Source organism: Trichosurus vulpecula, chromosome 8, assembly GCF_011100635.1.
Source record: "Trichosurus vulpecula isolate mTriVul1 chromosome 8, mTriVul1.pri, whole genome shotgun sequence".
Classification (NCBI taxonomy): domain Eukaryota; kingdom Metazoa; phylum Chordata; class Mammalia; order Diprotodontia; family Phalangeridae; genus Trichosurus; species Trichosurus vulpecula.
In genome coordinates, this window is record NC_050580.1 from 229,808,522 (window position 1) to 229,834,993 (window position 26,472).

The 26,472-nt window shown below is 36.2% G+C and overlaps 1 protein-coding gene across 2 annotated transcripts in view; it reads right to left on the minus strand.

Annotated features, from left to right (window-relative positions):
- ATL1 (atlastin GTPase 1) overlaps window positions 1-26,472 on the minus strand; it is a 146,094-nt gene that overhangs the window by 12,020 nt on the left and 107,602 nt on the right. The window contains exons 8-13 of one of the 2 annotated variants that reach the window (XM_036735793.1): window positions 24,920-25,058; window positions 20,319-20,446; window positions 16,602-16,658; window positions 15,714-15,785; window positions 14,450-14,881; window positions 6,957-6,971 (exon numbers count right to left, since the gene is read on the minus strand). In XM_036735793.1, coding sequence (XP_036591688.1) covers window positions 6,957-6,971; window positions 14,450-14,881; window positions 15,714-15,785; window positions 16,602-16,658; window positions 20,319-20,446; window positions 24,920-25,058 — 843 coding nt within the window. The remainder of the gene's footprint in view (window positions 1-6,956; window positions 6,972-14,449; window positions 14,882-15,713; window positions 15,786-16,601; window positions 16,659-20,318; window positions 20,447-24,919; window positions 25,059-26,472) is intronic. The other variant, XM_036735794.1, reaches the window with a different exon arrangement.

Sequence of the window (26,472 nt, forward strand, 5' to 3'; positions counted from 1 at the left end):
TAGTAGGAAAAATAAAAATGGACCCAATCATTTTACCTGAAACTTCTGAGGTAATTACTTTAAAGCAATATCGTGTGCCAGGTGGACAAGATGAAATTACCAATACTGTAAAAGAATATGTTGAGGCAGGAGTGTTAGTCCCTATAACCACTTGATGGAATAATCTTGTCTGGCCAGTATATAAATCAGATGGGACGTGGAGAATGACAGTGGATTATAGCCAATTGAATAAGGTGACTCCTCTCTTGTATGCTGCTGTTCCAGATACCATTACCTTAATAGAAAGGATCCAGAAATATAATGGAACTTGGTATGCAGTTATTGATTTAGCCAATGTTTTCTTTATGATTGCAATAGATTCTAAAGAATGGGACTGATTTGCTTTTACTTGGCAAGGCCAACAATATATGTTTACATGCTTGCCGAAAGGTTATCTGCATAGCCCAACTATTTGTTATAGGATTGTGGCTGAACGTTTGAATGAATTAGAGCTACCTGGTGTACAGTTTACCCAGTATGTAGATGATATTATGATACAAGGGAAAGATGTAGAAGTGGAGAAGACTTTGACGTTTTTAATTGAACATATGAAAAACAAGGGGTGGGAAATTAAACTTGCCAAGATTCAAGGTCCAGCTCAAACTGAAATTTTTGGGTATACAATGGAATAAGGGACTATGAGAAATTCTCCCGCAAGCCTGACAAAAAATTCAGGATTTTCCTATCCCTACCAATAAGAAAGAGGTCCAAAAGTTCATAGGACTATTTGGATATTGGAGACATCACATTCCACATTTAGGACAGATTTTGAGATCCTTATATAAAGTTACTAGGAAAAAAATATGGATTTGATTGGGGACTTGAAGAGAGTAAGCTTTGAAGAAGCCAAGGCTGCTATACAATTGGCCCTGGATTTATGGCCTTTGCAAAGTGGCCCAATGGAATTACAAGTGACTGTACAGGATGAATATGCAAATGGGAGTTTATGGCCTTAGAATTTTGGTCTGGGAAACTCCCTTCATCTGTAGTTCAATATACTCCTTTTGAAAAGCAGTTGTTAGTTGCATACTGGGCTTTGGTAGAGACTGAACAACTGACTCTGGGTCATGAAGTAATATTAAGGCCTGGAATCCTGATTATGACCTGGGTAATGATTACCCCAGCTTCTCACAGAATTGGGCATGCACAAGAGGGTAGCATAATTAAATGGAAGTGGTATATTCAAAATAGATCTAAAACAGGTAAAAGTGGATTTTCTGCTCTACACGAATCTATAGCAAACATAGATACCGAGGGAAATGATAAATCCCCTGAACCAAGGCAACAGTTGGTACAGTCCTTGGTAAAATGGAATGAGGGATATGATGGATTAACTGAAGAACAAAAGAAACATGCATGGTTTACTGATGGGACAGCAAAATGTTTGGGCCATAAAACACATTGGAAGGTGATGGCCTATAACCCATGTACTAAGCTGACTTTGGAAAGTACTGGGAGAGGTGGAAGTAGTCAATATGCTGAACTTATAGCAGTACATCAAGCTATCAAAACAGAGAAAGGAGGACAGCGTCACATATTCACTGATTCATGGGCAGTAGTTAATGGGTTAGCTACGTGGATGCCCATGTGGAAAAATCAGAATTGGGAAATTCATGGCAAACAATTATGGGAAGATATATGGGATATGTCTTTGGTTACTAATTTGTCAGTTTTTCCTGTAGATGCTCATGTGGCCCTCAGCATGCCAGAACGTGAGTGTAATGGGCATTCTGATCGACTAGCAAAGATTGCTAGTGAACATATTGTCCCTACTCTGACACCAGTTGATGATCTGGTACTAGCAAAATGGGTCCACCAAATGGCTGGTGATTTAGGGATCCAGGCCACACACACCAGTGGGCACAAGATTGAGGTATTGGTATCTCTCATTCATTGTTAAAACAAGTAGCAGAAGAATGTTATATATGTCAGTTGGAAAAGGAATGAAGTGTTCCTTGGATAGTAACTGGAGAAATAGCAAGGGTAAAAGTCCCAGCCCAGATCTGGCAGATAGATTATACTGAACCACTCACTACCCCCAGATAAAGGAGGCAAATTTATATGTACTTGTGTTGACACCTATTCAGGTGTACTAGTGGCTTGTCCTTATAAGAATGCAACTCAGAAGAACACTTGTAAAGCTTTAGATATCACAAGTCTATATTATGGAACCCCAATGCAGATTTAAAGTAACTATGGGTCACATTTCAAAGGTAATGAAATGAAGAGGTATTGTATATTGAACAATATAGAATGGATATATCATATTCCATATTATTCACAAGCATCTGGATTAATTGAAAGAATGGATGGAATATTGAAAGAACAGTTAAGGAAGCTAAGTTCTAATAATTGGTATCAACATTAGAAGGATAATTTGTTTGCTGCTTTATGTAATTTGAATAATATGCCGTTGGGAGGAAGTACACCTTTAGCCAGAATGATGACCCCAAATCTGCAAATTAGAAAAGAGCAAACATATAAGATCCCAGATATTGAGTATTGGATTGTGAGGGAAGATGTCCCAATGCTGTATCCAGCAACATCTGGTTCAGCAGGATATGATTTATATTGCTTAGAGGACTTTTGATTGGATAGAAAGGGAATAAGAAAAATTTCTACTGAAATATGTATGAGAATCCCTAAGAATCATTTTGGATGGATATTACCTAAATCAGGATTAGCAGCTTGAGAAATACATGTATTGGCTGGAGTAATAGATTCTAATTATCAAGGAAAAATTATTGAGACATTCTAAAATTTGGGTGAACCTATACAGTTTTGTAAAAATGATAGAATAGTTCAAGAGACTATTATTCCTTGTGAAACAATATCTCTTGTGAAGACTGACCCTCCTTCTGAAATAATTGGCAAAGGAACAAGAGGGTTTGGTTCTACTGATAAAATAAAATTGGGAACTAAAGTATGGGTAAAACAGAAGCCATATGAAGTTACAGAGGCTGTGGAAATTATAGCACATGGGAAAGATAATACCATAACTGTTGTTTATTAAAGAGAAATTGATTACCAAATTGTGTCCTTGACTCATGTATTCTACTATGAATGAGGCTATGATAATGAGTTCATGGACTCTAGAAGTCCGGCTGACCTGTATCCTGCTTCTGGTTATTGTCTACTTGTTTCTTTTTGGCTTTTTGTTTCTCAAATCAGTTTGCTAGATTTGTTTCTTGCATGCTTAGTACCCTACACCTGCAGATGCCTGATTGCTTAAGACATCCCCTGATGTCACCCCTGGACCTGACGACTATGATATGTCATGCCTGCACCTTCTGTCAACCAAGCTCCAGATGCCATCTAAAGAACTGACCTCTCAAATGGGACCCTTGATCTCTTGGGACAGGGACAGCTCCACATCCAATTTCAGCAGGAAGAATCTATGGAGGACATTGCCCATTACACCAAGATTTTGAACCACATTCGTTTGAGGGGGCAATGATGATATTGTTTTATGTGCTTCTCTTGTGTTATGCTTGCTATATTGTCATAAAGTTCTGTTGACACCAGTTACCTCATTGACCTATGTAATGAATAAGAAAGATCTTGGGGCCGAATTTAATGGTAATGCAACTTTGAAGATCTTCCCCATCCATTAATAGGCCCATGTGACCTGCTTACATCATAGGAAGCCTAAGTCACATGTGGTGGGAGGAGCTTGCTGAAGGAGTAGAATAGGAAAGGTGGAGCAGGAAATGCTCAGCAGTTAGAGCTGAAGGACAGAGCAGATGCAGGTGAGCTAGCTGTGCTGTGAGTGTGTTTGTGGGAAGGCCCCAATGGGGCGGGGCAGGGAACGCTATGGAATGGAGTGGCTCTCTGCTGTGATAATGTGTATTAACTTTCTATGCTACTTCATGGATTGGACTTACTGGTTTTGGTATTTGGTTCTCTTGTGTCTGAATAAATGTTTTGCTTCTTCTGTCTTCTATATGGAGAGTCTGTTATATTTTGCAATAATGAACCAAGTCAGCATATTCATAGTAATAGCAACTGCTGTGAATATTGCCTTGGTGATACAAATGTCTAATAGGCAATTGGAGATGCTAATCTGGAGGTTGGGGTTGTTTATATAGATTTAAGAATAATCGACATAGAGATAATATTTGAGTCCATGTGAGCTGAGGAAATGACCAAATGAAATGGTATAGAGAGAGAAGCGAGGAGGGCCTAGCACTGAGTTCTGGGGGACAGCCACCATTAATAGGCATGACTTGTATAAAGATCCAGAGAGATGAGATGGAGCAGTTAGAAGGAGATCTAGATCATGAAAGCTTAGACAAAAGGAAGTATCAAGGATTAGAGGGTTATTGAGAGTATGAAAAGGCCAAGGAGAGGTTAAAAAGGAAAAAGCCATTTGGCAATTAAAGAGATCATTAGCAAGGAGTTTTTAGGTAAATGATGAGGTTAGAAGTTACACTGTAGAGTTAAGAGAGTAAGAGGAATGAAAATTAAAATTTAGTAGGGGACCCAGTAAGCACAGCAATAACTGTTGACAGCCTTTTCAGGGAGTGCAGGCACAAAAAGGAAAAGAGATGACAGCAGAATGGATCAAAATGAGGGTTTTTTTTCCTTCAGGATGGGCATGTTTGCAAGCACTAGGGAAGCAGTTAGTAGGGAGGGAGACTTTAATGATGAGAGAGAGTGGGGTTGATGGGGGGGGCAACAATCTATTGGAAAAGATGGGATGGAGTGGAGTTGCTTGTACATATAGAGGAGTTTGCCTTGGCAAGAAGAGCTACCTCCCTTCATGTGAGATAAGGGTAAAGGGTAAGAAAGTAGTAGAAGGCACCTTAGAGATGTGAAATGAGGAGAGGAGAAGGGATACTCTTAGTGAATGATCTCATTTTTTTGAGTGAAATATGAGACAAGGTTGTCAGCTGAGAGCACAGGCAGTGGTGGAGAAAGCCATGGGAGGTTTGAGAAGGTATAGATGATAGATAGAAGGCAATCTGCTAGAAAAAATGGGATGTAACAGGACCATTCATATGTATGTAGAAGGGTGAGCCTTGGCAAGAAAGGGCAACTTTTTTTTCATGTGAAATAATGGTGAATGAAGAGATGGTGGCAGAAGTTATCCAGCTGATATGAATATAGGGAGGGAAAAAGAAAGAGCCATCAGCAAATGGTCTCAATCTCATGGAAAAGAATGGATGTTCATGTGTGCCTTGGTAATGAAAAAGACCAATTCTTCATGTGACAAAAGCAAAAGTGATGATGGGGGAAGGCATCTGAGTTACATGAGTAAGAAGAGGGAGTGAAGTCTCAATTTTTTTTTAAAGAAATGTGTCAAGGTTCTCAGTTAAAAGGACTGGAGATGGGAGAACTTTGGGAAATTTGAGAAGAGGTTGAATATGTTTGGAAAAAATGTTGGAATGAGTGAGATAATGGATTGATTAGGGATGTGTAAAAGGAATGGAATTAGTGAAGGCCAATTTGAGATTACATCACATAAATTTGTAGTGAATTCAGTCAGCAGAGTTTGTTTGGTTATCCTTGTCTCTCCCCTCTTTCTTTTTAAATTGATACTTTTTAAAAAAACACAACCATCATCTCCTTTGTTTGTAACAAAATTAGTTGAGTAAAACAATGCTGTAGTGACTACATCAGAAAATATTTTGAACATTGTGTTCTTATAGCATTTTTTTCTTAGAAAAGTTATGTATTTAGCAAATTGGTCCTTTTATTTAATCTGAATTTTAATGTCTTTTAATTCATTTAATCATTTAGCAAACATTTATTAAATACTTTCTATGTGCTTATCATCTATTAAGCTCTGGGGATATAAATTCCAATAGAGGATACAACCTGAAAATAACTACGTACATACTTTCTCTTCTTCCCTCTACCTCTTGGAACAACTAGTTTGATTCAGGGCTCACTTCAAATGACTCTTCACAAAGAAGACTTTATTGATCCTCCTAGTCTTTCATATTCTTCATGAAATTATTTTCCTCTTTACTTTGTATACATTTTGTATTTCCTTACTTTTATATATGCTTTTTGCCTCAGAATAATATAAGCTCTTTTAGATATTCCTTGTTTTTTGTCTTTGTTCAGTGGAGAGTACAGTGCCTAACAGAGCAGGAATTTAATAAATGCTTATTGAATGGGTTTGCCTACATTAAGACTTCTTTATTGATGTATTATAGATTTTAAATTAGAGTTAGTATCAGTGCTAACTAAGGCAAAAACAATTCAGACATGGAACACTTAAAACTAAGATAAGAACAATGAGCCTCTAAGCCAATGTAATCATGGACCAACATGACTTTCTAAAATGAATAATCCTAGAGAAATCCACTTTTCTCTAGGTTAAATATTAAGTCCAAAATTGGAGTTCAAATTCTCTCCTCAGAAGTGTGACTCCTTCATATGTAGAAAGGTAAAATTAAATTTATGAAAACCTGATTAATAAATCAGAGGTGTTTACAAATGATTTATATTCTATATCTCCTTTTAGGTTAATTTTTCCTCCAATATTAGTTAAACTTCAGGGGTTCATAATTATGCTCACTTTGCTTTGCAATATAGGTGAAGACCGTGCACCAGAAAATCTTAAGAATTCTGAAAATATTAAGTGCTGAAAAACAAAACAGATATCCACAGAAACATTATAAAGTATTGGGAACTTGATTTTCAGACTAGGTTTCTGCTCAAAAGTAATTTAAAGGATAAGTCAAATATTATGTGAATGCCATGTAAAAAACCATTCACAATTAAGTGTTGGACAATACAAACTCTTCAAAGACTACTTCATTCTACGTTCAGGAGGGGAAAACTGTCTTTTTAAAAATGTGAAAGCATTTTTTCTCCAAGATGTACTTTAGTTACTGTGTAGTTGCAGAGAAAATACTGTTACATATATTTAATAAAAATAAGTTTTTAATAGAAAATTTACTTACCTCATTTGTGCTTCCCTGTGGTAAAGGCCGTTGAAAAGGGGAAAAAAAATATCTATGTATACATTTTGCTTCATTTATAACTGATATTTATACTTTATATAGAAGACTGGAAAAGGGGAAAAAAGCCAAGATTTTGCCATATTGATTTCATAATTTATCAACATAATTTGAAGAATTCAGTAATGCATAATCTATAGATTGCAGAATCTGAGAACTTTGGGGTTCACATGCAAAAAAATAAGAAGATTGTTAGAATTATTGCTGCCTTATAGTATCTATATTCTCTCAAAGGTATTGCAAATTAGTAAGTTCCTAATAAAATCTTGAAATATAAAATCTTTCTTAATTATTTCTATATCTATTGTAACTTGACATGAAGTTTTGTCCTGATGTGAATCAGTTATTCAGTAATACCCAGTCAAACTGTAGAGGCATTGAGTATATTTATTTTCCTCAAAAAATTCTCAACTCCAGTGTCATTTAACTTACTCTGATTATCTGAGTAAACAAGTGAAAAAAATACCTAGAATAACAAAATAGATCAAATTAATAAACTTTATTAATGACATTTTAAGAGAATGAACTAAGTATGAAGAGTTGAAAACTTCATTGGAGTCCTGTGATTCCCTGTGTAACTTTGTCAAGTTAATATTTTCTAAGCCCTCTCATATCTCTGTGTGTTTGGAAATAAAATGCTTTGCAATAGTGGTGTATAATAGCAAATGATAGCACAGCACAGTTAGGTGATAACTTGGACATATGTAGCACTGTTGCCAATGCATTTGATTCAAATTTAGCTAAAGAGAATCCAGTTTGTAAGTTTTTCATAGGATTTTAACTATTTTGTAAATCTTTAGTGACTGCAACACAACCTGACTTTGCCTGATTCTGTGGGAGGATTGTATTATTTAGCTCCTATCCATTTATCCCCAGAATATCTTGTAAGTCAATAACATTTAAGTAGAGCCTTAGTTTTTTAGTATATGTCTCCATAGTCTAAGTTATTGAGTATGGGGGAATAGCCTTCATCTGGCATCTCATGATAAATCTTTTTGAGCTGCTTGCCCCTTTATTTTTCTGGTGCAATTAAGGTAACTATTGCTAAATCTTATCAACATTTACCTTTTTGGTTTGTTCCCATGAATACATGCAAAATGATTATCATTTTGTTTTTCAGATGGGCTTTTTCAGAAATCTGCATTATTTATTTATTCTTTTAGTCTTTACAAATAATTTCTTTATTCATTATTGGTGAAATTTTCCAGTAATCATTCAAATATAAGAATTTGGTTACTACCTGGTGATTTCTTGAGGACATTTTCCTTATACAGAGTTTGTATGAGACATACTTATTTTCATTGATTTGGAAAAATTGTTCCCATCTGTAAAATCCTGTTTATTTTTGTGTTAAATTAATCCAGTTAAACTTGTAGAGCAAATATATGAGAATTACTGGATATAAACTTGGTAATTACAGCAAAATGAAAGGAAGAAACAGTTGTTTCGACTTTATTTTTCACATATTGTATCTCTAAAAAATACAACAAAATAGAAAAAGTTTGAAATGTTTTTAAGAAATTGCATAAGTTTCTGATTTTCTCATAAACACCTAAGAATATTTTTTAAAGGCTGTGCTTTCATTTAAATAAAAATGTGCATATCTTCCCTTCCTAATATTTACTCACTCTAGTACCAGGTACTCTAAATGTGAGATACTTGTTCAGTGACCAAAAAGTATATATACTGCTGAAGGAACTGACCTAGTACCAGTCTTGATGTTCTCATTATAAATAAAGAGGACAAAAGGAATTTGCAACTAAATGTAGCACTTCTAACCTGGTTCAGTTTCTGAGAACCTAGACTACTTTCCTACCTCTGCCCCAGTTTCCCTCTTATTCTGGAGGTACCATAACATGCTCACTTCCAACTTCTTTTAGATTCTGACTCTACAGACTTTATCCACCCTGTCCCTTGGGCTTCTCATCCCATTGAAATCCTCCCCTCTCACACAGAAACAGATTTTCAGTTCCCTTTTAGAATATATGCTCCTTGAGGGCAGGAGCTAGCTTTCTTTTTTGCTTATATTTATATTGACAGTGCTTGGCATGCAGTAAATACTTAGTAAAGACTCCATCTAATCTAAATACAGGGTGTTTCTAAAGTGTGGACACATAGGAAATCTCATTAACATCTCATTAACCATTTCTCCAGACCTTAGCCCCCTTGGCTTCTTTTTCCGGGGTATGCTAAAGGAGAAGGTGTACTCAATGAAAATCACAGATGCAACACACTTGATTGAACTCATGAAGAGTGAATGTGCTAAAGTTGATGGCAATATGGAGTTATTGCATTAAGTTCATGTGAATCTTGCAAAGCGCCTCAACCTTTGCATCACAAATGATGGAAATCATATTGAAGATGTTATTTGTTAATATTCAAATTACATAAAATGTTGAACATTTCATTCATTTCATTTCCTGAAAATATGCATTTTTGCCTATGTGTCCACACATAGGCAAACATAGGAACACCCTGTAGAAGGATGGCTCACAGGTTCTCCTTAGAGACCTTAAAAAAAAGTGCTGCTGGAATTGGTTTTAAAGTGGGTCTAAGGACAATATGAAACAAATTCATGAGACATGTAATTTCATGTTGCAGTCTTTATAAGCATTTGCAAGAAGTACTATAAAAAGAATTATAATTTCTATAGCAACATTTGTTGAAAAGGGAGAAATTCTATACAGATATTCTAAAATAAATCTAAAAGTTAATCAAATCACTCAGTAACTTCAAAGAAGAGAAATGAAAGGGGGAAGTGAAAATTATATTGAAAAAACATGATTTAGGAGTAAGAAACAAGAATGGTATGGTAAAGGCTCGTAGATTGCAGAAACTTTAAATCTATCCTAGGATCACAGGCTAAAAGCTAGAAGGGCTCTTGGAGTCAGTAAAAAAAAACCAAAACATTTATTAAGCACTTACTTTGTTCTAGGAACTATGCTAAGCATTGAGGAAACAACAAAGGGCAAAAGACAGGCCCTGCCCTTGAACTCACAATCTAATGGGGCATGGGGAAGAACTGTATATGTATATAATTGTAGAAGCAAGCTATAAGGATAAATTGGAAATGATCAAGAGAGGGAAGATAACTAGAATCAAGAGGGATTGGGAAAGAGAAGGGTTTTAGCTGGGTTGTGTGGTTTTTGTGCTTTGTTGTTCGTTCTCAAAGAGGACCATGACATCAAGAAGATGATGACATTGCAATTGAATTGGATTTAAGTGAGAGAGGGCTGTGCAGTCACCAGCCTCACTTTCTCTTCCAGAGCCATCTGGGTCCAGTGACCAGATATAGATCAGGATGATTGGAGATGGCTCAGGATGCAGTGGGAGACCTTGGCCTTTTTAAGCTAAGGTCTTTCTGAGTTCTCACTGTGAGTGAGCCAATGCCCATTCAGTGAATAGGCCTGTTTAAGAAGTGAGTCAAAGGATGGCGCCTTTAATTAAAAAAAGTCAAACTGGGAGGGAAAGATCCTCTGGGTTGTTGGCCGAAAGAGAATCAATTACTATTTACATTCACTCAGAGTCAAGAGGGCCCAAAAAGTAACCATTAAGTAGCGCTTGGGGAGGAACCTATTGTCCAGTCAATAAGAACCAGAGTGAATTGGGCTTAAGGCATGGTCTTTAAGAATCTAGCCAGTAAACCCCAAGATAACTAGGTCAGTTTCAGCCATCAAAATTTACCTTCCTTTGGGTAGAACACCCTCAGGTAAGGGCATGATACCCCATGTAGGGAGAGGAGAGGAGAGGAGACTTGAAGGGCTTGAAGGAAGGCAGGAGGTGGAGATGAGGAAGGAGAGCATTTCCTGTAAGAGGGACAGCCAATAAAAATGCCCTGAGTCAGGAGAAAGGGAATGCTTTATTTGAGGAAGAATAAGGAGGTCAGCTATTTCTCCAAGACTATGAGTTACGGGACCAAAGAATAAATAGAACATTAAAGTTATTGAACATCTTTAAAAGGAAGAGCCATCATGGCTTCATCAAGGACATGTTATGCCAGAGTTAGCATATTTCCTTTGTTGAATAAGTTACTAAGCTAATAGGGAATGCTATGGATACACTTTACTTAATTTTAGCAAACCCTTTGAAAAAGTATCTGTATTGGTAATTAAGGTGGGACTTTTTTTTTACTGTTTTAGAATGCTAAATTAATTGTCTTTGATTAAGTCTTACTAGGTGCAAAGCTCCAGGCACACACCCTTTTCCTAACTAGGTGTAAAGCCCCAGGTTCGCACCCTTTTGCTGATTAGATGTGAACCCTTTGAGCCCTGAACAGAGTAGCATTTTGTCTGGGGCTCTCACTCATTGGAAGAGTGTTGGTGTGGAGACTCTGGGTAGCTGTTAAGAGCCCTTCGGCTTTGAAGAAACTCAGATGTTTTGTTTGGGGGCTCCCACTTGCTGGAAGAGTGGCGCTTGACTCTGGGCAAGCTGTTGTAACTGCCCCCTGGCTTAGCTAACACAGATGTTGGTTTGTATTTGGTCTGTTTATAATGTACCTTTATTATTTGTATTTGCTCTGAAGTTCAGGTTGCTGGTTTTTCCTCCTGAACTAAGTGAACGATATTTGTATGTTGGATTAAAGTGAGATTGTTAATCCCTTAATGTTACTTTCCTTAGTAAAGCACATCAAAACAACATGTGCTGGCAGCTTGCCTTTCTTGTCTTGTTGGGTCTTACACCCCAACAACTGCTGCTAGCCAAATTGGTGTTACAGTATATTATCCTATTTTTTGGAGAAGATAGAGAAAAGCAGAGTATTGTGATTCATAACTGGCTGCATGACTACACTAAAAAAGTAGTTACTAATGGTTTGTTATTGTTGTTAAGGCCTCCAACAGTCTGCCTGTGGTCTGTGCTTGGTCCTTTGTTGTTGTTGCTGCTGGTTTTTTAAAACACTTTTTATAAGTGACTTAGAGAAAGACACAGATATCATATTCATCATGTTTTCTGATGACACAACCTGTAAGGGATAGCTAATACACTAGATCACAGAGGAAGGATTCAAAAAAATCTTGATGGCTAGAATTTAATAAGATGAATTTTAATAGAGATAGATGTAAAGTTCTACACTTGGGTTCAAAAAATCTTCACAATACAAGATGGAAGAGGCATGGTTAGGCAGCAGTTTCCCTGAAAAAGATCTATGGAATTTAGTCTACTGTAAGCTCTATGAGTTATCAGTATAGTATAGCAGCTAAAAAAGGAAATGTATTCATGAGCCACTTTGAAAGACTTCCAGAAATAAGGTATTGTGTTCAGTTCTAGTTGTCATGTTAGTATTGGCATTAATAAGCTGAAGAGTATCAAAAGGGGGTATCCATGATGGTGAAGTGCCTTTACCATGTCATATAATGAGCTGTTGAAAAAATTAGGCATGTTTAATTTAAAGAAGACTCAGGGGAAACATGAAAGCCATCTTCAAGTATTTGAAAAGCTTTCATATGTAATTATCAGACTTATTCTTTTTAATCCCAGATGACAGAACCAGGAGGAAGGATTGGAAGTTATGGAGTCAAAACTTCTTAAAAATTAGAAAATCTACACTGTTCAAAAATGTAATGGACTGCCTCAGGAGTTAGGGAGTTCCCCCTCATTGGACGTCTTTAAGCAGATAACCACTTGTTGGGTATATTATAGTAGAGGTTCTTATTTGCATATGAGCTGAATTAGATAGCTACTTAGGCCCCTTCTAGCTATAAAATTTTGTGGCTTTGTTAGAAATAATTCAGAAATGTATCCTTGCTAAAGGCATTGACACTGTCAAGGAGGATGTGCTGTGTCAAATCCAAATGGAAGAATGATTCACTGTAAATGCTGAGGTGTTCCAGATGCTCCTATGTGTAGATTTTATTGATATTGTTAAGCCCCAGAACACTGAAGAATCCAAAAGAATTTAGCCTATTTTCCCCCAAAATATAATCTCAAAGGAAAAAACTATTTTGTTTTTGTAAATCTTTAGCACCTGACAGCGCCTTTCATATACATAGTGTTTAATAAATACCTATTGGATGAATAAATTGATATCCACAAGGGAAAAAATGTGGATGAATAATAACTATTGTCCAGATTATGATATGCAATTAGATAGAGAATTCACAGAGCTGGTCCTGCAGAACATGTTTCTTGGACATACATATTGTAAAGAAAGAATTATGAAGGAGAAATAATGTAAAGGATATTATCAAAGGAATCCATAATCAAAAAAAGAAGATGAACTAATCAAATGATGGACAACCCACATGGTATCCTCAGGGCAACAAGTGAATTTAAGAAAGGCCTCTGAACAAAAATGGTTGAACATGAATAAGAGATACATAGGATGAGTGTGGTCTTGATTTTTGGAGGAAAGAGCAACATCAATAAGATCACCAATCAATTGGAGTACTATTTAACAGTACAGACTATAAATATGAAATCCCTCATTCTTTCTATAAAGTGTTGTTTGCATCACTATATGATTAATAGTACTTAAATCTGAATCAAGAAGACATGGATTCAAGTCTTGCTTCTGACTGGCTATGTGAGCCAAGTCACTTAACCTTGCAGTGCCCCAGCTATTTCTCCAAGATTATGAGTTACCTAACTGTTGGCTACTCCTTACGCTAATAAAATCACAGCTCCTGCTCCCTCTCCTCTTCCATCCCCCACTCCCACCCCAAAGAAAAGATCAGCAACACAATAATATGAAATTGATTTCAGTGTATTAGAATGTGGTGTTTATGGTACCAAACTAACCTTCACAGTCTCTTCTAGTTATAAAGGTCTGTGATTCTAAAAGTCAGGAGGCTAGGGTACTAGCCCTGGTTCTGTAACTAGTTTTATAACAGGTACATCTCTTAACTTCTCTAGGCATCACAAAATGAGGTTTTACTATATTGATTCCTAAAGTCGTTCTACCTCTAAAATTCTGAGTCAATATTACTCTAAAAAGCTGTAGGGAGGAACAGGGGATCATCATGTCATGAATGGACCAATAAGACAAAGACTCAAGTAAGTAGTGTGGTCCAGCATAGTGTGGTAAGTGACAACTTTATGCTTTGGTTTCCTCATCTACAAAGTGGATCCATCTGTCTCATTGAATTATCCCACAGTATTATAGATTTGAACCAAACCTATGATTTCTTTCGTGTGGGGAACTTATGGTGGGAAACTTTCTCCACCAATACACATTTATTACTCATTTGTAACTTGTAGCCTTAAAGAGTTGTCTGAAGCAATGAAAGATTAACTAACATCCATGAATCAGGGGTAAGACTTGAACCTAGGTCTTCCTGATGCTAAGGCTGGCCCTCTATTTACTGTGCCACATTTCTTGCCTCTCTTATAAGGACATAAACAAGTAAAAGCATAATGCATGCTCAAATATTTTTGGAAACAAATGGGATCAAAATGAGAAAACAAATTTTTAAGCAATAATGTAAGTTAAATGATCCTACCTGGTCCCACAAGGCAGCAGCCACCTGGTCTATTACTGCTCCCAATTCTCGGTATTCCCCAGAATATCGGATGTATGCCCAGGTACAGAGAGTGATAAGGGTCAGTCCCATGATCATGTTGCAAAGGCTGGCTATAATATCCAAACCAATGAATCCAGTCACACCAGCAATGACATAGGTGATGAAAATGACCACAAACAATGTGGCTGGGGTGCGTGCTGCATGGAAGATGTTCTTGCTGTCATTATGTTTGATATATTGTATGTATAGCTCATCTATTTCACTCTCCAGTTGTTGCAAGTAACGGCGGCTAAATTCCTCTCCACCCATCTTTTTGACCCCACGGAACAGCTTAATTGATTCCTCCTTGAGCTCGAGGTGTTTGTTCTGCAAGTCAGTGGGTGCTAGAAATGGTTTGTCACCCCCACAAATCTACAAAAGGTAGAAAAACATTGGAATTTTAAAAAATCCAGGACAGAAACACGTACACCAAACAATATAACTATTCACAATTAACCACTGTTTTGTATACAAGTTGGCTTATAGTTTTCATTTTTCACAGGCAGGGTAGTCTGAGGAAAACTAAGCTCTGAAATATTTGGATTTTAACCAAAACTCTTACCATTGAAAATAAAGAGACCTTAAACTCTCTATCCCTCACATAACTAATATGTTATCTGTCATACACAAAGAATAAATATTGAAAAATAATTATGGGATAAGTAAGGCATGACATTTTAAAACTGTTTTTCCAACAGTGGTGCTAGATCTACCCTGATCCACGTGCATGTTTTCACACAGTTTCCTCCTAGCTTTCTCTACCAAGGAAGATTATTTTCTTCTGTGGCTTACTTGGAGGTCTAGAGATGGATGGCTGAATGAAACATGGTAAAAGTTGGCTAGAGTTGCCTTCCATTTTCTATCAATGCACAATGTGCTTAGCACAGTGCATAGCATATAATATGTACTTAGTAAATGTTTATTGACCATTGACTAAAAGAATAAGAAGGAATAGCTGAGGGGCAGCTAGGTGGCGCAGAGAATAGGGCACCGGCTCTGGAATCAGGAGGACCTGAGTTCAAATCCAGCCTCAGACATCCGACACATTTACTAGCTGTGTGACCTTGGACAAGTCACTTAACCCCAAATTGCCTTGCCTTCCCCCTTCCAAAAAAAAAAACAACAAAAAAAGAAAGAATAGCTGAGAGGAATGCTTATTTGCTATATTCTAAATGTGTTTGAAGCATTGCAATTTTATGCTTACCTCTTCCATTCTTTTGTTATATGTATCCTTGGCAGTTGCAACGGCTGCTAAATTGTTAGCTTCAGCTGTGGCCTTTGGACAAAATACAAAGTTGTAAAATTTATTTCATATTTATCATATGTTCTATATGATAAACTTATCTACAGGAAAATAAACTTAATATTTTTTTCTGCAAGACATTTAGTATTGGGAATTAAGGTGGGACTTTATTACTGTTTTAGAATGCTAAATTAATTAAGTGTCTTTGGTTGAGTCTAACTAGGTGCTAAACCAATGTGGACATGAAGCCCCCAGGGCCCTAAGGGGAGTTGCTAAGACCAGAGCCAATAGTATGTGCCTAAGTTCTGGTCAATCAGACAACATTTGATGATGTCTAAAGACTGTATAAAAAGAGAGAACAGAGCTATTTGCTTGAGGCTATCACTCCTGGAGGAGTGTTGGTGCGGGACTCTGGGCAACCCCTCTAAGAGCCTCTTGGCTCACCCAGATGTTGATGGTTTCTTGGTAACTATGAATTGTATTGTCTGTTTATAATATATGTAATATATTATATGTAATTGTCTGTTTATAATATATGTTTGTAATTTGTTTGTATTTGCTCTGAAGTTCAGGGTGCTGGCTTTTTCCCCTGAACTAAGTGAATGATATTTGTATGTTGGATTGAAATAAGATTATTAACCCCTTAACACTACTTTTCTTAGTAAAGCAGATCAAAAGAACCTGTGCTGACAGTGTTCTTGTTGGGCTTGTGTTGGTCTTTCACCCCCACAGCAGCTGCTAGCCGAATTGTTGCAGCATATTTTTATCAGCTATTTCTGACCATAATATTAACCAGCAATGATTCCAGTCCTGAATATTGTTTGCAACACCTGACAACTGAATAATTACCTGCAACATTGATTTGGGATGGGGTAATTCTTCTCCTTGATAGATCTTTATATATGCCTGTGAAATGACACAAAAATGCATATTTAAATAAATTTCATGAAATACTCCCATCTATTACTATTATAAATTATGTTTGTAAGGACTTTTCAACTTTTTTATTTTGCAGAATCACAGAATATTGGAGTTGGAAGGGGCTTCAGCTGCAATCTTATCTAACTCATACTCTCAAGAGAATGTCCATTACCACATACCCAGCAGGAAGTCAACTAGCCAACTAGGGGGGAATCCACTACCTTTTGAGGTGGCAACATTACAATTTTGAGTAGCTTTAATTGTGTGATAATGTATGGGATATCAGGCCTTTACTATATTTACCTCTTTGTAACTTCCACCCCAGTGTTCTTAATTCTGCCCTGAGGGACCCAGAATGTCTTTCAATTGTCTGAAGACAATTATCATATGTCACTTCCCCCCACTCAAGTCTTCTATTCTCCAGTATAAATATCTTCATTTCTTTCATATAGTCCTCATGACCTGGACTCAAGGCCCTTTACTATTTGGTTATCCTTCTCTTGAATGCTTTCTAAGTTTCTTAAAAGGTGACATCTAGAACTAGGCAAAATACTCCTGATATAGTCTGACCAACAGAAAGATAGAGGGAGTATCATTTTCTTATTTCTGTAAACTATGCCCTTTTTAGTGAAGTGCAAGATGACTTTAGGATTTTTGGTTGTCATATCATGAAACTGACTCATACTAAGTTTATAGTATTTTTCATACAGACTACTAACTAACCATACTGCTCTCGTTTTGAACTTGTGAAATAATTTTTTAAGGAATGTATAAGACTTTACATAGATCCATATCAAATTTCATCTTCTTATATTTGTCCCAAAATTCTAGCCCTTCAAGATCTTTTTGGATCCTGTTTATTTGATAAGTATGCCATCTTTGCCTTTATGAGTTGCCTTTGCCCTAAATGTGTACCTCTTAGTCTAATAGTATAGTTTGTATTTGACCACTCTTCCCAATGATAGTGTTGTTGTAGGCCAAGTTTTGTTGTTATTGTCATTCATGTCTGTCTGTTTGTGACCCCATTTAGGGTTTTCTTTGCCATTTCTTTCTCCAGCTCATTTTACAGATGAAAAACTGAGGCAAACTTATGACTTGCCCAGGGTCACACAGCTAGTAACTGAGGTCAGATTTCAATATAGAAAGATGAGTCTTCCTGACTTCCAGTCAGGCATTCTATCCACAGAATCACCTAGCTACCCTGTAGGCAAAGAAACCAATGGAAATGGAAAGGTTTAAGTTAATCTCCACACATTCACAACTGTTGTGAGCCAAGACTAACTTTTCCAAGTGAAATGATTTTGTGGCCCAACTGTGGGCCTTTGGACAAGAATATAAAAAGTCTTAGGACTTTGGCCGAGAAACCCCTGAGATTCCAGGGAAACTCCTTGCTAACTGTTCTTAATTTCTTGCTTTTCTTTTCCTGGACTGCTTTTTATACTATGGCGATGCAGTGGATAGAGTACTATGGCCTGGAGTCAGAAAAATCAGAGTACAAATTTGACCTCAGACACTTACTAGCTATATAATCCTGGGCAAGTTGCTTAACTTCTGCCAGCATAAAACTGGAGGAGGAAATAACCCATTCCAGTATCTTTGCCAAGAAAACCCCATGGACAGTTGGTCACAGACAGACACAAGTGAATGATTTAACAACAACAAGGAATTACTGTGAATGAGGAAAAAGATATCAAATATATTACTGAATACAAACTTCTTTATAGAAAAAAAAAGTTTGAGCCTCTAAGCAGCATGACAGTGAATAGAGAGTTGACCTAAGAGCCAAAAAGACCTAGGTTAAATTCTGCCTTTGAAACATATTGGTTGTATGAAACTGGGCAAGTCACTTAATTAATGTTGCAGGGACTCTCCAAGTTTCAAGACAATTGCAGAGCTGTGTTGGTAGAGGAATCCCTTATATCAATGACATCACACATCTAGACTATCCTTTTTCATCTCCTCTCTCCCCCCAAAGTCTAGAGATATGTCCGAAAATATAATATAATATAGAATGTATGAGAATTGTTTGATATATTTCTATTTTACTTCTGCCAGCTGTTAGAGTAAATTTTATCCTTCATTCCACCTCAATTATCCCCTCTAGGCAAACACCACTGGAATGTTTTCTTCTGTAAGAGTTGATAGTATAACACGTCCTTTTTTGGCAGGGGGGGCGGGGATTGTGGGAAAGGGAAGTGACTCTGATATCTAATTTACTGAATGAGGGTCATAGGGCCTAAAACTAGAAGATTGTGCATTGGAAAGAATGCTGGATTTGGAATTAGAGGATCTGAGTTTGAATACCAGTTCTATTATTTATTAGCTATATGATTGTAATATTAAGTTGGGACATTTTTTTTTACTGTTTTTGAATGCTAAATTAATTGTCTTTGATTGAGACTTACTAGGTGCAAAGCCCCAGACCCAAACCCCTAATTACTAGGTGCTAAGCCAATGTGGGCATGAAGCCCTCAGGGTCCTAAGGGGAGTTGCTAAGACCAGAGCCAATAGTAGGTGCCTAAGTTCTGGTTGCTCAGATGACATTTGATGACTTCTGAAGACTGTATAAAAAGAGAGAACAGAGCTATTTGCTTGAGGCTTTCACTCCTGGAGGAGCTGTTGGTGCAGGACTCTGGGCAGCTCCTCTAAGAGCCTCCTGGCTTATCAACCCAGATGTTGATGGTTTCTTGGTAACTATGAATTGTGATCTGGTCTGTTTATATCGTGTATGTTTATAACTTGTTTGTATTTGCTTTGAAGTTCAGGCTGCTGACTTTTTCTCCTGAACTAAGTGAATTTATATGTATATGTTGGATTAAAGATTGTTAACCACTTAATGTTACTTTCCTTAGTAAAGCAGATCAAAAGAACCTGTGCTGACAGTGTTCTGGTTGTTGGGCTTGTGTTGGTCTTTCACCCCCACAACAGCTGCTAGCCAAATTGTTGCAACAGTGATCTTGAGCAAGTCACTTTTCCTTTTTTGTGCCTCAATTTCCTGATCTTTAAAATGAAGGGTCTGAAATAGGTGAGTGCTAAGGACCCAATTAACTTTTTTAAAATTAATTTTCTTAATCCAATCCCCTCATTTTGCAAATGGAAATAATCAAGCCTGCAGAGAACAGAGATTTGATTCAAGTAATATTTCTAGCTTTTGTATAAGAAACAGCAGGGTAAGAAAGAAGAACTTGAGCTAAATAAGGAGAGGGAAATTGTGAAGTTGATTTTTGAGAGTTTGAGATATATGAAGATCAGAGATTGAATTTGGGAAAGAGAATTTTGGGATAAATTCAGAAAAATGTTAAAGATGACAACCTCCAGGTATATATTCATCTTTCAGTTTCTGTAAAAGAAAATTAAAGGAAAAGGAGCAGGAATACTTAACAAATACTTTTTAATTCATTTATTATTTTTCTTAATAAAAAAGAATAAGAAAATAACACTAGGAATATTTTTTAAAATGTAATTTCACAAAGAAGGCTTCCAACAGGAGTCTGCTCTCTTTTTCCTCCACCCTAACCCACTCCCCAAGATTCTCTCTTAATCTCTATAACTAACACAACTCTTGATTCTTCACATTATGAAAAAAATTTGTCAATGCATCAACTGTAAGGAAATACAAATTCTTTGAAATTGAGGAACAAATACCTTGAAGTATTCCACTAGACCTCGGCAGGTGATTTTATTTCCATTGATTTCTTTAACATCTAGGTTCTCAGGGCTAAGTAGCCAAGGGATCAAAATTTTCAGGTTCTTAATGAATTCATCATCTATTTCTATAAGTAAAAACAAATTCATCATTATTTAAACAATCTCCATCTAGCTTTATACTCTCTAAATAGCATTGTTACCACTTTTTTCCCCCCTCTCAATTCTTTCCCTCAAGTAAAGCAGCTCTAATAGAATAAGTTAAACAGCTCTAATAGAATGCCCTTCCTCAAGGGCAGTTATTTTTGTCTTTGTATTTTCAGAATCTCTTTGTACTGGTAGGTGACTAATGAATATTCATTGAATTGAATTGAAAATCCCAGCTCCTACATGAAGTTCTTTCCAGACTGACTAGAGAAGAATCATCAATTCTAGTCTAGGATCTGAATTTTTCACAACTTTGTCCCTTATACTTGCTTATCATACAATTACCTTTAACTCACATATTATAGAAATGCATTATTGTCCACTTATATGACAACAACTTCTATTTTAAAATAATTTTTTGGATTATGTTTATCCTTGTGGTACCAATCTCACAATAATACTTTGGAATTCAGTAACCCATCTTTCTTGAAATTGGTAATATTAATGTGTATTTGCTACATCACCACTTTGATCAGTTTTCTATGGAAGGTTTTCTAAAAAAATTAACTTTTATGTTAGTAAATTATAATTTATTATCCTTTTCATGAGGTAAGAAAAAGTATGATTTTAATATTTCAATGTAGCCTCATTCATGAATATGAAGAGATTCTTCTTTTAAATAGTTAATAGTGAATAAGCATACAATTAAGCATACTTTACTATAAAGCTGGTGTTTCAACTGAAAGTGATTTTCTCCTTGCCTTTATAGTCCTTCTCTTGAAAATATTCTGTTCACCAATTCATGAATCTATCATATTGAAATGATGTAAGTTCACAAGCTCATAAAAGGACCCATTTGACTAACTTATTCTGTTCTAACTTGCTTTTTTTTTAATTCATGAAAGGCATGAGTGATTCTAGTTAATACTTTAAACATTAAAAATTTTAAATCCCTTTAAAATGAAAGGAAATCCTATGAAGATAATTTAATTATCTCTACTTCTTTGATCAATTGAAACCTTAGTCCTGGAAGCTCTCTGTTTAAAAGTATTTCAGTACAAACCTATTGAAGTTATTACATAAATGCTCAGTATCAGAATGTCTACTCTTACATTAGAGTTTTTGCATTTTATAGGTGGTAGTGAAAATCATAGGATGTTGTTATTGAAAATAAAATATATTCCCAACAACTATTTTTTTCCTGTCACATGTAAAGTGATTATTTAAAATACTTACACCCTTTGACCCAGAGATCCTAGGGCAAGGGATATATGACTATAGGAGGCCAAACACAGAAATTCAGACCCTTTATGCACCAAAAATATATGTACTCATGTGTGTATATGTATAGGTGTGTGTGTGTGTGTGTGTGTGTGTGTTCTTGTCCATGTGCCTGTGTATGGTGGCAAAAAACTTGAAGCAAATACCCATCAATTGGGGAATGACTAAAAAAAGTGTGATTCATGAAAATGTGGTTTGGGGAATATTTCTACAGTGTCAGAAACAGTTTTATCCATCAGGAAAACACATGGGTGCTGGGAACTCCAAAATGCAAGGAAATAGGGCACAGGTCTGCCCCAAAAGAATTCGACCACTCAAGCCTTCTCTCTGAGTAGTGAGTTTATTAAGACACCAGTTAGGTGGGCAAGATTCCTAGTAAACCTGTGATATTTGTGACACCAATACAAGCAGGCCAGATTTTAAGAATCCACCCATTTGGTGAGGATAAGATGGATATTTTTATATAGAAAGACTGTGAGAGGATCTGGATGGGGTCTAGGACTGGCAAGTAGCCTGAGTGGTCCCTAGGTAACAGAGAAAGGGTCTAGATGGGATTAAGGAGTGGCAAGTAGTCTGGAGTGGGTCAAGTGCAGGCAGTTAAAAGGATTATTGACTGGTATGAGCCACTGCCTCAGATGAATGTCAGAGATCAGGGTTGAGGAACTTTGGGGTCCAGGTCCCAAAGACATGGTTTTTTCCTTTTAGGGGTTCAGCACAAATCTCATCCCCATCATTATAAGTGCAACAATACAAAAGGAAAAAACAAAAAACCGAAACTGAATGCCACATAATTCTAATGACCTAGCTTGATCTCAGAGAAGATTTGAGAAAATGCACCCACCTCCCTTATTTGCAAGGACAAGAGATTATGTATGTGGAATATTACATATAATGTCAGACATGGTTGATATGTTGATTGGTTTTGTTGAACTGCTTTTAAAAAATCTTACAAGAGTAGGGGAGGGATATGGATGTATTCAGAAATGAAGGTAATGTAAAAACAAAACATACCAATAAAATAAGATTTTTTAATAATTAAAATAGAGAGGTAATAGAGTTTAAGAATTGACTAGCATCCTGGGATTTGTAGTTCATAGGGAACATTTTGATCTTTGAGCTTAGAGTTTGGTCAAACCTGGGAGTTTTGAAAAATGGACACAGTCTGCAATAGAGAGATTAAAAAAAAGGACAACATAGCATGCAGAGAAGTATTCTGCCTGCCACAAGAGTGTGGGAAACTAGTGGAACAGACTAGAAGAGATCAATACATGTCTTGAGTGTTAGTGAATAAAGGAGGACAATGGCAGAGACTTTGAGAAGCTGACAAAAAGTCTACTTGTGAGAGTATGGAAAAACAATGGCATAGCGAATGGAAACAAAGAAGTTGGACTGATGATGTCAGTTGCCATCACCATGTAAAAATTAAGAACTGAGAGCTTTGAAAGGTTTTTACTCCTCAGTTCCTGTCTTAACAGAAGTCTCCATATGATGTTACTACTCTTTATTTAAACTATTTCTTTATTCTGCTTTTTTTGTTTTGCTTTTTCTGTATTTTGCTTCCTATAGACATTCATGATCAATCATAAATGCTTGTATTACATACCTATATAATTATTTCATACCTGTAAAAGGTTTTCTAATCCAGCTTCTAGGGGAAACTAAATTTTGTCCTAGTGATCAGACTTCAATCCTTGTCTGGTGAGCTTACGAGCTATGTGATTTTCGTTTCATAACCTGTATTTTAAAATTCTATAATATAGAAGAGGAAGGGATTCACCTGGGCAATGGGGACATGTTTACCCCTGAATTCATTGTTATAGCTACACGCACACACACACACACACACACACACACGTGCACATACACACAGAGCCATATATGTGGCTTTTTCTTCAGTTTTAGGGCCTTCACTCAAAACTCCAGTCCCTAATGTGGAAGAGAAGGAGATGGGGAGTAGAGGGAAGTTTATACCCTTAGGGTTAACCAGTGCCTCAGGAATAAAGTGAGAGTCAGCTACTTTTGATCCAGAGTGATACCTGGCAGTTATAAAGGGGTGGCACTAATAATGAAGAAGCCTAACTTCTATCAAAGTTAATATGTGATATATGTGAAAAAAAAGTCTATGAGCACAGGGAAAAAATAGTGGTTAGACCTGCTCTAGGGACTCTGGTATTTTAGTGGTTTTTTAGAAATTATTTTTAGAGCCATTGTCCTGAAATGCTCATTGCCACAGAACAACACTGAATTCCATGTAGCACAATGTAAACAGGCCATAGCAATAAGGAAACAAATACATGAATGGAATAAATGGTTTAGTTTAAATTTTGGAGTTCGAGGCAAAAAATTTAAGAAAGGGTTCTTTTATTGGCACAGTGGCTAAAGCCCCAGGAAGACAAGGAGTTCAAATCAGGCCCCAGACGCTATTACCTGTGTGACTGTAGGCAAGTCACTTAACCCCTATTTGCCTTAGTTTTTTCATCTGTAAAGAGGGGATGATAATAATAGCACCTACTTCCTAGGGTTATTGTGAAGATAATGTAAGACAATATATATAAAGTGCATAGTGAGTAACACATAGTAAATACCGCATAAGTGTTAGCTGTTATTATTATTATTATTTTATCCTTTGTCAACTGCAACATAAACAGATGTTTTAATTGGTTACTAGGATATAGTATAGATTTTTTTCTTTGTAGATTTACGAATCTTAAATTTAGACCACAATTTTATAATGTCTCTATCAAAGAATAGCTCTTTTGGAGATGCTACCTAAGAAAAATCTTCCTTTAATTCAGTTCTCAATAATTTAGTTTTTTGGTATTTGTTTCAAGAAGTAATAATTAGCCAATTTATATAACATTCCTTTGACGAGTATCAATGTTCCCTTAATGAGTTTGGATGCAAAACACAGATTAGCTGTATGCAGGTATGATTCATTCTTGCATCCCTGGTGGCCATCCAACTTCAACAAAACTTGGTAGCAGTACATAATAAATAAAGACTCTAGCAATGGGTCATAGATTCATAGATATTCTAGTCTCTTACCATTTCCCTCAAAAAAACCTAACTCCAATGGAAGTAATCAGCAGTGAAACTAATTGGGTTGCCTAGTAGATAGAAATTACAAAGAAATTCAAATTTACATCTGTAAACATGTTCATATTACTACAGACCTTTGAGTTTTCCATTGAAATTTGGATTTGTGGCAACTTTTAGGCCAGGGTGAGGTAGTAGAAAACAGGATATGTTGGTGAAACAGGAATGGATATGCTTTCGTACGTTCTGAAGTTCTTCATGCTGGTTCCCTGAGACCTGAAAAAAACCATCTTGACATTTAACTCAGGGTGTAAATGCAGGACACACTATTAAATTTAATTTGCATTACTAACATTTTCTGCATAATTTTATTAATTCTAGACAGTTAACAGAACAATAACTCAAATCCTGATCTGCAACCTTTGCAGGTTTCCAAGGTATAAATAAATCCTCACATTGAAAATTTAAAGTAGGCTCCTATGAACTAATTTTAGTTGGTGCCAGCACATCCCTTGCATTTAACAGTGCCTTTTGCATCTATTCACATAAGTCTTCCCAGGTTTTCTAAAACCATCCTGCTTTTCATTTCTTATAATGTAATAGTATTCCATCACAATTATACACTATGGAGGCTTTAGTTGTTAAAATCAACTCCATAAGAATTTGCTGATGTCTTGCGCTTGGAACTTGGTAGTTTGATATGGCACTGAATTTAGGTAGAATTATAATTTTTAATTATATTGGCTCAGCCTACCCATGAGCAATTAACACTTCTTCAACTGTTTATATCTGTCCTGTCTTTATTTGTGTGAAAAGCATTTTGTAATTGTGTTCATATAGTCCCTGGGTTAGTCCTGGCTGGTAGACTCCCAAGTATATTATCTGGAGTTATTTTCTTTTTCTTTTTTTTTTGAGGGAGGAAGGCAGGGCAATTGGGCTTCAGTGACTTCCCCAAGGTCACACAGCTAGTTAGTATGTCAAGAGTCTGAGGCCAGATTTGAACTCAGGTCCTCCTGACTCCAGGGTCAGTGCTCTACTCACTGCCACCTAGCTGCCCCTGCAGTTATTTTCAATGGGATTTCTCTTTCTATCTCTTCCTGCTGGGTTTTGTTGGTAATATATGGAAATATGAATGGTTTGTGTGGGTTTATTTAATATCCTGAAACTTTTTTAAAGTTGTTAATTTTCATTTTTTTAGCTGATTCTCTGTGATTAACTAAATATACCATCATATCATCTGCAAAGAATGTTTTGTTTCCTTATTGTCTATTTTTATTTCTTCAATTTCTTTTACTTGTCTTATTGCTATAACTAGTTTTCCTAATATAATTTTGAATAATAGTGGTGATAATGGATATTTTTGCTTCATCCTTGATCTTATTGGGAAGGTTTCTAGTTTATCACTATTACAGATAATTTTTGCTCTTGTCTTTAGATTGCTACTACTTTACATTTTTAGGAAAGCTCTACTTATTCCTATGTTTTCTAGTGTTTTAAAATAAGAATTGGTTTTGTATTTTGTCCAAAGTTTTTTTTTATCTATTGATATAATCATATGATTTTTTCTTATTAATATGGTCAATTATGTTCATAGTTTTCTTAGTATTGAACCAGCTCTGCTTCATAGTGTATTACCTTTGCGACATATTGCTGTAATCCCCTTACCAGTATCTCATTTAAATTTTTTGCA